This window comes from Vulpes vulpes, chromosome 15, assembly GCF_048418805.1.
Source record: "Vulpes vulpes isolate BD-2025 chromosome 15, VulVul3, whole genome shotgun sequence".
Taxonomy (NCBI): domain Eukaryota; kingdom Metazoa; phylum Chordata; class Mammalia; order Carnivora; family Canidae; genus Vulpes; species Vulpes vulpes.
Window position 1 is genome coordinate 39,903,533 of NC_132794.1, and position 11,992 is coordinate 39,915,524.

General features: G+C 38.3%; 1 protein-coding gene and 1 pseudogene across 1 annotated transcript; both read left to right on the forward strand.

Annotated features, from left to right (window-relative positions):
- Positions 1 to 1,087: 1,087 nt before the first annotated feature.
- LOC112919787 (olfactory receptor 4K1) lies at positions 1,088 to 2,023 on the forward strand. The gene has a single exon (XM_025998310.2). It carries the CDS (start codon positions 1,088 to 1,090, stop codon positions 2,021 to 2,023), a length of 936 nt encoding a protein of 311 aa, XP_025854095.1.
- A 3,005-nt stretch (positions 2,024 to 5,028) lies between these two features.
- On the forward strand, positions 5,029 to 6,968 carry LOC112919788 (RNA-binding protein EWS pseudogene; annotated as a pseudogene).
- The last annotated feature ends 5,024 nt before the right edge of the window (positions 6,969 to 11,992 follow it).

The window sequence follows — 11,992 nt, forward strand, 5'->3', positions numbered from 1 at the left end:
ATAGGACTAAAGTCAAAAATGATTCCTGAACCCCCAGATGTTATATAGAATTTTCTTCTGGGATCAAGTGGCCACATGGTGTCCAATGACAAAAAAAATTTCAAGGGGCAATTTAAACACTAAACTTTACTCTTCTAAAAATCTATTATGCATGCAGAATGCATCATGTATAGTTATATGGATTATTTCCAAAAGGATGAGTTATGAAAGGTGACAGAGATTTTGATAAATCCAGGTGTGTCAGGTGTGTTTAGGAAGAGACAAAAGGCAGAGTCAGAAAGCACTGAAAAAACACACTGGTGGTTCATTCGAAATTGATCTTTATGTGACAGGAGGTGGACTCTGATAAACTAGTGTTAGATGAAAAAAACACTCTTGATTTTTAAAGAAATTTTCAAAGTATCAACATTGCCTCTTATTTTCATAATATGGCAAACTGCTTCCACTAAGCTTCTTAAAACATTGTCAAGCACTTTATGATTTTCAATTTCAAGAATATTGCTGCAGTTCACTTAGCCATCCTTTCAAGGTGTTAATTACAACTGTGTTTTGCTCCTGATCTATCATTTCCATCTTCGTTTTGATTGGTCCTTAGCATACCTTTCTCCAGCCAGGCCATTCAATTCATGGCATCATGAAAATGACTTTCATACTTTTACCTTTGTATTTTTCTTCCTGCTATTCCCTTTGCTTGAAATAGGCTTTTTCTTCAGTTTTGGCTGGCAAATTCCAAACTTTTAAGTTTGGACACCTTGCTTCACCATTTAGAAGTAATTTCTTTCATCTTACTAATATTTGTAATATTAATGTATCGCTTACATTTGTTTGTTTTGCATTTAATTTTTTATTTTCTAATACATGTATCTTATTTACTGAATTATGATAGTATCCATATCATCCCCCAATTCCCATACTTCTACTTTTCACAGCAGTCCAGATGTTAGTCAATTGATTATACAATTTCATTAAATTAAATTGACCTTTAGTTGAAATCTTATCATATTTCTTTTGCATATATACTAGACATAGTACCACCGTTGTGATCTTTCCTGATTTTCTTTTACTTAGGTAACAGGAGACTGGCTCCATGGCTCATACAAATGAATCAGTGGTGTCTGAGTTTGTGCTTCTGGGACTTTCTAATTCTTGGGAACTTCAGCTTTTCTTTTTTGCCATCTTTTCTTTAGTGTATGTGACATCAGTGCTGGGCAACATTATGATCATTGTTATAATTTCCTCTGATTCCCATTTGAACTCTCCTATGTATTTTCTGCTTGGTAACCTTTCTTTCATTGATATCTGCCAATCTAATTTTGCCACCCCCAAGATGCTTATGGACTTCTTTGTTGAACATAAGACTATCTCTTTTGAAGGCTGTATGGCCCAGATATTCCTTCTTCATAGTTTTGTTGGGAGTGAGATGCTGCTGCTTGTTGCTATGGCATATGATAGATTTATAGCCATCTGTAGGCCTCTACACTATAGCACAATTATGAATCGGAGCCTATGTATAATTTTTGTGTTTATTTCCTGGGCTGTGGGTATTCTTCATTCTATAAGTCACTTGGCTTTTACAGTGGATCTGCCATTCTGTGGCCCCAATGAGGTAAATAGCTTCTTTTGTGACCTTCCCCTGGTGATAGAGCTGGCTTGTATGGATACTTATGAAATGGAAATTATGACCCTAACTAACAGTGGCCTGATATCATTGGGCTGTTTTCTAGCTTTAGTTATTTCCTACACCATAATTTTGGTTACTGTTCGTCACCGGTCCTCTAGTGGGTCATCCAAGGCACTTTCTACATTAACTGCTCACATCACAGTAGTGATTCTTTTCTTTGGGCCTTGCATTTACTTCTATATATGGCCTTTTAGCAGACTTTCTGTGGATAAGTTCCTTTCTGTATTCTACACTGTCTGTACACCCTTGTTGAATCCCATCATCTACTCTCTAAGGAATGAGGATGTTAAATCAGCCATGCGAAGGCTGAGAAACCATCATGTAAACTCCTGGAAAAACTAGGGATCATCATGAATGAATATAATATTGAATGAGAATGAAGAGTCTCTACTGGATCACAACATCAAGCCAATTATTTTTGCTAGTTATGAGTTATTGAGTTATGGAATTGGATTTTTGTCCTAAGTGCAAGGGAATTGTGTAAAATCAGTCATGATTTAGGTATAATTTTAACCCATCTGTCATTGCTTATAATTCTAAGTATAAATGCTCTTGAAAATATTTAATAATACTTTAAAAATATTTTACAATTTCAAGATTCTAATCTACATAAAATGCTACACATGACACTAAATTCGTGATTCTTTTCAAGTGAACACATGACATTTCTATACCTTGCAATCAAAATATATAAGCAAGTTGAGTTTCTGATACCTTCAACTTATTAATAACATTTTCCCCATATATAGGGGGAAAAAGACATAGTAAAAAGAAATATGTCTTACAACATAGATTTCACCTCATTAATGTATTTGTTAGCTTATCTTTTCTTTCTGTATTGAATATTTTAGTAATTTATAATTTGGTTGGATATACAGTCAATGCCTGAACAACATGGATTTGAACTGTATGGGTTCACTTAAGTGCATTTTTTATATAAATACAGTATAATACTGTAAATTTATTTTTATCTTCCTTATTATTCTTTATTTTGAGCTTACTTTATTATAAGAATACAGTATATAATATATATAACATATAAAATATGTGCTAATTGACTGTTATGTTAATAGTAAGGCTTCCAATCAATAGTAGGCTATTAGTAGTTAAATTGGGGGGAGTCAAAAGTTATACCTGGATTTTCAACTGTGTGGTGGTTGATGTCTCTAAGACCTGCATTGTTCAAGGGTCAGTTGTATTTAGTTATTTATAATCTTCCCTATATACTATTTTTGTCTTGCTTTAGATCATTTTATATGCACTTATACTCATTATAAAGCTTTTTCTACATATTTAATGCTATCAACAGTGTATGCAGACTTTCCTTGAAGTATGATGGTTCTACATCCTTCCATTGTAAGTTGAAATATCATAAGGTGAAAATGCATTTAATACATCTAAGCTACTGGAAATAAAAACTTAGTCTAAACTACCTTAAATGTGCTTACATTAGCCTACAATTGGGCAAAATCATCTAACACAAAGCCTTTTATAATAAAGTATTCACATCTCACGTAATTTATTGAATACTATACTGAAAGTAAATAACAGACTGTATGGGTACAAAATGGTGGTGAACATATTGGATGTTTATCCTCATGATCATGTGGCTGACTGGGAACTGTGGGTGCCCAGCATCATGCAAGAATATTGTACCACATATCATTAGCCGAGGCATGATCAAAATTCAAAGTACAGTTTCTACTGAATCCTTATCATTTTCACCCTATCATAAAGTAAAAAAATTTTAAGTCAAACCATCATAAGTTGCAGAATGTCTGTATATTTATTATCTAAGTTTACTTATTTTTAAGTAGAAATAATTTGTTACAATGAATTCTTTGTTATTCACAGAAAAAGTTTAAAAGTTCCATGTGTATCTAAAATATATCAATGCAAAAAATGACAAAAATTATTTGATGACAAAATCTGAAATCTATCCTGTCATATTTATTGAAAAACAGAAGAAAAGTAAAATTTGTGTACATATAATAATAAAGATGAAAAAATCTATTACTAGTATTTCATTTGACAGCCAAATATTTCTTATATATTTCTTCCTGTGATTTACATCATGAAAAAGGCCTTCTAACAGGAAGACTAAATGTATTTTAATAATGAAGAAAAGAATTGCTTAACAGAAAACAGAAGGCTTATAACTATCATCATTCTGGATTCAGTATTTCAATTATAAGACATAAATTAGTGGCTATACACATAGAAATTAACTCTTCATACTAAATCCTAGTGCAAACTGGAGTTTCATATATGAACACATAGTCTTTTTGAACCATGACAATGCTTATCAGCTAATTTCAAGAAATTTAGAGTTTTTGGTTCATTTATACAATATCAAACGTGATAATGATCTATTAAACTTGACTACTTTTTATATATTTTTATGCAGTGTCAAAAACTTAAAAATTCACAATAAACATTAATGCAGTCATGACATTGTTGATAGAATTTTTTTGCTTTTAACTGACTTGCTGGTGAAAATGGAGAAGTACTGATAACATTCTTGAAAAATCAAGTCATTTTGCCATTCTGATCCTCAATATTGTCAACTATGAGAACACTAGTTGAGTATTCTAGTTGAGGAAGAGGGAAGGACATGGGGGAAATGGAGGGGATGGGGAATGAGAACAGCACTGGGAGGAAGAGGGAAATGAGAATTTATGAGTGGCTATTTGACTTGTTCAATTCTTTGTACTGCCAAAGATACATTCTTCCACTTTAAAATTCTTCACCATTGGATCTACTTGGGTTTTCAGTTATCAGACATAAGCTATCACATTAAGTTGGACCAAAAAATCCTAAAGTCATAAAATTAAAAAAAAGGACTGATATCTGACATGATTTTCCATAGTGGGTTTGTTTTGTTGTTATTTTAAAAGCATATTAAATATTAAAAATGAAACTATGTGAAAAACAGTATTATTTGTACCAGTTATACCTTTATTTTGTAAAGAATAAAGTGTATTGGTAAGTGCCCAAAAAGGCAGTAGAAAAATTAGCAAAGTATATGAATAGGGAATTCATTACTAATATAATGAAAGTGAAACTTGAACATATTAATGAATAGTAAAACTATCATGTAAAAATACAAGTGTAAGTATAACAAAATTCTTTCATTTACCTATATGACTGGCAAAGATTCAGAAGTCTGATAGTATATCATGTTGACAAAATTGATAAAACATGAAAACTAAACCTCCCCCTACCAAAAAAGGAAATCTCAAATATTGTTATTAAATCTCTAAATTGGTAAAATACATAAAGGAAAATCTTCAATAGCTACTAAAATTTAAAACTTTGACTTTGGGAATGAGAAGGAAGAAGAGAAAATGGCATCCACGGATTACAATATCTATAGCCAAGCTGCAGCTCAGCAGAGCTACAGTGCATACACCACCAACTGACTCAAGGATATGCACAGACCACCCAGGCATATGGGCAGCAAAGTTATGGAACCTATGGATAGCTCACTGATGTCAGCTATACCCAGGCTCAGACCACTACGACCTATGGGCAGACCACCTATACAACTTCTTATGGACAGCCTCCCGCTGGTTATACTACTCCACCTGCCCCCCAGGCATATAGTTAGCCTGTCCAGGAGTACGGCACTGGTGCTTATGATACCACCATTGCTACTGTCACTACCACCCAGGCCTCCTATACAGCTCAGTCTGCATATGGCACTCAGCCTGCATACCCAGCCTATGGGCAGCAGCCACCGCATCTGCAACCTGCTGAGACTAGTCAACCTCAATCTAGCACAGGGGGCTACAACCAGCCCATCCTAGGATATGGACAGAATAACTACAGTTATCCCCAGGTACCTGGGAGCTACCCCATGCAGCCAGTCACAGCACAACCATCTTATCCTCCTACCAGCTACTCCTCTACACAGCCAACTAATTATGATCAGAGCAGTTACTCTCAGCAGAACACCTGTGAGCAGCCGAACAGCTATGGACAGCAGAGTAGCTATGGTCAACAAAGCAGCTATAGGCAGCAGCCGCCCACTAATTAGCCCCCCCAAACTGGATCCTACAGCCAGGCTCCAAGTCAATATAGCCAACAGAGCAGCTGCTACAGGCAGCAGAGTTCATTCTGACAGGACCACCCCAATAGCATGGGTGTTTATGGGCAAGAGTCTGGAGGATTTTCCGGACAAGGAGAGAACTAGAGCATGAGTGGCCCTGATAACTAGGGCAGGGGAAGAGGGGGATTTGATCATGGAGGCATGAGCAGAGGTGGGTGTGGAGGAGGACGCAGTGGAATGGGCAGCGCCGGAGAGTGAAGTGGCTTCAATAAGCCTGGTGGACCCATGGATGAAGGACCAGATCTTGATCTAGGCCCACCCACAGATCCAGATGAAGACTCTGACAACAATGCAATTTATGTGTAAGGCTTAAATGACAATGTGACTCTAGATGATCTAGCTGACTTCTTTAAGCAGTGCAGAGTTGTTAAGATGAACAAGAGAACCGGACAACCCATGATCCATATCTACTTGGACAAGGAAACAGGAAAGCCCAAAGGTGATGCCACAGTGTCCTATGAAGACCCACCAACTGCCAAGGCTGCTACGGAGTGGTTTGATGGGAAAGATTTTCAAGGAAGCAAACTTAAGATTTCCCTAGCTTGGAAGAAGCCTCTGATGAACAGCATGTGAGATGGTATGCCTCCCCGTTAGGGAAGAGGGATGCCACTGCGACTCTGTGGAGGTCCAGGGGGCTCAGGAGGTCCCGGGGGCCCCATGGGTCTCATGGGAGGCCGTGGAGGAGACAGAGGTGGCTTTCCCCCAAGAGGACCTCAGGGTTCCTGAGGGAACTCATCCGGAGGAGGAAACATCCAGCACGAGCTGGGGACTGGCAGTGACCAATCCGGGGTGTGGAAACCAGAACTTCGCCTGGATAACAGAATGTAACCAGTGTAAGGCCCTGAAGCCTGAAGGCTTCCTTCCACCACCCTTCCCACCCCTGGGGGATGACCTGGCAGATGTGGCCCTGGTGGCATGCATGGAGGAAGAGGTGGCCTCATGAACTTCAATGGTCCTGATGGGATGTTCAGAGGTGGCCACGGTGGAGACAGAGGGGGCTTCCGTGGTGGCCAGGGCATGGACCGAGGTGGCTTTGGTGGAGAAAGACAAGACGGTCCTGGTGGGCCACCTGGACCTTTGATGGAACAGATGGGAGGAAGAAGAGGCAGGCATGGAGGACCTGGAAAAATGGATAAAGGCAAGCACCTTCAGGAGTCCAGAGACTGGCCCTACTAGATGCAGAGAACCTGAGAGCTGCATTGACTAACAAATTTATTTTTTATTTTTTATTTTTTTTTTTTTTAAATTTTTATTTTTTATTATTTATGATAGTCACAGAGAGAGAGAGAGAGAGAGGCAGAGACACAGGCAGAGGGAGAAACAGGCTCCATGCACCGGGAGCCCGACGTGGGACTCGATCCCAGGTCTCCAGAATCGCGCCCTGGGCCAAAGGCAGGCGCCAAACCGCTGCGCCACCCAGGGATCCCACAAATTTATTTTTTAAACCGGAAAATGTTTTAAATTTATAATTCCATATTTATAATGTTGGCCACAGCATGTTGTCTGAACTTTAGTATTTTTCACCATTTGTGAAGAAATATTGAAACAAGTTAAGTGGTAATGTGCTGAGTTTTTTTTTTCCTTCTTTTAAAGATGGTTGTTTAACAGAAGACTAAACATTGAGAACCCCTTGTGAGCATACTCACTATCAATGTGGAGAACCAAGAGGGCCTCTAGCGGTAACAATGTTCATGGTTGTGATATTTTTTTTTTTAATTCAAAATGTTTATAAACAGTAAAAAAAAAAAAAAAAAAAGATAAAACTTTAGGGAATGGGACAAGATGGCAGAAGAGTAGGGTCCCCAAGTCACCTGTCCCCACCAACTTACCTAGATAACTTTCAAATCATCCTGAAAACCTACAAATTTGGCCTGAGATTTAAGAAAAGAACAGCTGGAACACTACAGTGAGAAGAGTTTGTGCTTCTATCAAGTACAACTTGTTTTTAGCAACTCTGCACTGAGCAAAATGACTAGAAAGAAGAACTCACCACGAAAGAAATAATGAGAAACAGTCCTTTCTCCCACAGAGTTGTAGAATTTGGATTACAATTCGATGTCAGAAAGGAAATTCAGAAGCACAATTATAAACCTACTGGTGGTTCTGGAAAAAAGCATAAAGGATTCAAGAGACTTGGTGACTGCAGAATTTAGATCTCATCAGGCTGGAATTAAAAATCAATTAAATGAGATGCAATCCAAACTGGAGGTCCTAATGATGAGGGTTAATGAGGTAGAAGAAAGAGTGAGTGACATAGAAGACAAGTTGATGGTAAGGAAGGAAGCTGAGGAAAAAAGGGAAAAACAATTAAAAGATCATGAGGAAAAGGTGAGGGAAATAAATGAGAGCCTCAGAAGGAAAAATCTATTTTTTTTATTTTTTATTTTTATTTATGATAGTCAGAGAGAGAGAGAGAGAGAGAGAGAGAGGCAGAGACACAGAAGGAGGGAGAAGCAGGCTCCATGCAGGGAGCCTGACGTGGGACTCGATCCTGGGACTCCAGGATCATGCCCTGGGCCAAAGGCAGGTGCTAAACCACTGAGCCACTGAGGGATCCCTCATTGTGGTTTTGATTTGTATTTCCCTGATGGCAAGGGATGTGGAGCATTTTCTTATGTGCTTGTTGGCCATGTCTATGTCTTCCTCTGTGAGATTTCTGTTCATGCTTTTGCCCATTTCATGATTGAATTGTTGTTTCTTTGCTATTGAGTTTAATAAGTTCTTTGTAGCTCTTGGATACTAGCCCTTTATCTGATAGGTCATTTGCAAATATTCTCTCATTCTGTAGGTTGTCTTTTAATTTTGTTGACTCTTTCCTTTGCTGTGCAAAAGCTTATTATCTTAATGAAGGTTTTCTGTGTACAGTATCATGTCATCTGTGAAGAGGGAGAGTTTGACTTCTTCTTTGCCAATTTGAATGCCTTTTATTTCTTTTGTTGTCTGATTGCCGAGGCTAGGACTTCTAGTACTATGTTGAATAGAAGTGGTGAGAGTGGACATCCCTGTCGTGTTCCTCATCTTAGGGGAAAGGCTCCCAGTGTTTCCCCATTGAGAATGTTATTTGCTGTGGGCTTTTCATAGATGGCTTTTAAGATGCTGAGAGATCTTCATCTCATCGGCCGGGACACCTGCACCCCGATGTTTCTAGCAGCAGTGTCCACAATAGCCAAACTGTGGAAGGAGCCTTGGCGTCCATCGAAAGATGAAGGGATAAAGAAGATGTGGTTTATGTATACAATGGAATATTCCTCAGCCATTAGAAATGACAAATACCCACCATTTGCTTCACCGTGGATGGAACTGGAGGGTATTATGCTGAGTGAAATAAGTCAATGAGAGAAGGACAAACATTATATGGTGTCATTAATTTGGGGAATATAAAAAATAGTGAAAGGGAATAAAGGGGAAAGGAGAGAAAATGAGTGGGAAATATCAGAGAGGGAGACAGAACATGAGAGACTCCTACCTCTGGGAAACGAACAAGGTGTGTGGAAAGGGAGGTGGGCGGGGGTGGTGGTGACTGGGTGACGGGCACTAAGGGCAGTACTTGATGGGGTGAGCACTTGGTGTTATGTTATATGTTGGCAATTTGAACACCAATAAAAAAAAAAACAAAACGTTGAAAAAATCTAAATATAAAAATCTAAATCTTCATCAATGCATATTCCTGAAATATATTATTGTTACATCAATAAAATACAATGCTTTTCAGCTATTAAAATATAATTAGAGACTATCTGATGATTTGTTCAATTTATGAGGAAAAGGAGTCGCTCAGATAAAAGGAGGGCTATCTTCATTAAGATAATAACACTTTATCATGGCCTTTTGGGAAAGGAAGGGTTATTAGAGATAATTTAACTCAGACTCTACTTTTTACTAAAGAATTTCAGGCTCAGGGAAGATAAATGACCTCCAAACAATTCAAGGAATTAATGCCATAGGTAAGTTTCAATTATATATCTCAACTGAAATATATCTTGCCTTCAACTAAGTTTTGGGTTATGAAACTGTAGACTTGCATGTGGGTTGCTGTTTTAGGTTTCACGAATATAGATAATTTGATAGGAATGTTCAAATTGAGGCGGTATTACAACCTATGATTTTTCTAACCATATAGTTACAATATTTTGGAAAATAAATTCATTGTAAATTCATGACAAATTAGTCTAGTTATGGATGCTTAGATATTCATGTAACAATTGTTTAAAGAGTTTCTTCCCTTGAACACAATAGAGTATGTTTTGGTTTTATAGTCGAGGAAAATACATTCCCATAAGTCAATAGCTCTGATCCAGGCAGTATTCCCTTAACTACTCTTGGGGATAGTATAAGAGGATGCCAACACCAGTCATGATTGGTATGTATTCAGTCACATCCTCTGTACTTATGAAAAACAATGCTTTATTTTTTACAGGAAATTTAGAATGGATCTAAACTAAAGTGGCCCCTTTTCGCATGTCTAAAAAGTGCCAACAACTTTCAAAGTCACATTTGACCACAATAGCATTTTATGGCAGGTATATTTTGTTATATAGGTAAAATGTTATGTTTTATCTATATTTTATAGATGATATAACTGAGGCTAAGTGGGAGGCAATATTTTTTAATTTTTATTTATTTATGATAGTCACAGAGAGAGAGAGAGAGTCAGAGACACAGGCAGAGGGAGAAGCAGGCTCCATGCAGGGAGCCCACCTGGGACTCGATCCCGGGACTCCAGGATCGTGCCCCCGGCCAAAGGCAGGCGTTAAACCGCTGCGCCACCCAGAGATCCCGGCAGGCAATATTTTAATGCTCGTATATCTAACAGCCATTTCCTACGCATTACAACACCATAAGTGAAAGACTTGGATGTTGAAACCCTACCCTCTTCCCTTGATTTTCTAAAGACTTGCTCTGAGATCAATAAAATTGTAGCGGCAATTAGAAATCTACAAGCCAGAAAGGGCTTCTGAAAGCTGAAATAAATATCATAAAGCCTAAGGCTAAACCCCATATTCTTTACTAGAAGAGGATAGCTTAAATTGTCATTCTGTTACCAATTTTAAATGTTTAAGTTTTTTTTTTATTTTTTTTTATTTATTTATGATAGGCACACGGTGAGAGAGAGAGGCAGAGACACAGGCAGAGGGAGAAGCAGGCTCCATGCACCGGGAGCCCGACGCGGGACTCGATCCCGGGTCTCCAGGATCGCGCCCTGGGCCAAAGGCAGGCGCCAAACCGCTGCGCCACCCAGGGATCCCAATGTTTAAGTTTTTAAAGACATTTTGTAAAAAATTCAAATAAGACAAAATATTATCAAACAAAGGTGCTGCCTCCACCCACCCCCACTCTACACCATTTTCAGAAATAACTGCCAAAATGTTTACATTACCCTTCAAGAGGTTTACCATGGATTCTGTATCCACTCCTTATACACAATACATAAAGTCAGTTTTAGTGTGTTTTCTTCTTATGTAAAAGGAAATGTACTTTCTTTCGTTTGTTGCTTAACCATGTGCCTCAAAAATCTTTCCATGGTCAGTCATAAATCTGTGACGTCTTTTGAACTCCTCCACAGTATTCTATAATTTACTTACCTACTCCCTGATTTACAGATATTTAGTTTTCCCTTTTCTTTTTGTCATTGCAAACACTGCTGCAGTGGACACAGAATATATGCAAAGATGTGTGCATTTTGAATCTTATTAGCCAGTATCAAATCACCCCCTAAATGAAGTACAGCGAGCTGGGTGTACACTAACTTTTACACATAGCAATAGCATTGGAAGGCACCCATTGACTCCCATTCCTGCCAAAATTAAATATTGCAGGGGTGGTAGTCAACCTTATGGCTTTCATGCCTTTCTTTTGTCCCTTTGACACCAAATTAGAGCTGGCTTTTGTGTCTAACAGAATATGATAAGAGTGACCATGAGGAGGTATCTCTGAGATCTGATCCTAGAAAAATCTGCTCTCTTTAGACTGCTTGCTCTGGTCAAAGTCCCTTACTGTATCATGGGGACACTCAAGCAAGTCCATGGAGAGGATTGGAGGCCTCTCTCCAACCTCTAGCTCCAAATGCCAGCCATAGAAGTGTGTCATTAAGTCCCAGCTCAGTCTTTCACTGTAGCATTATGAGAATGAGACACCCTAAGCTGGAACTGCCCAGTCAAACCATTACTGAATTCTAAGCACACAGAAACCATGAAAGATAA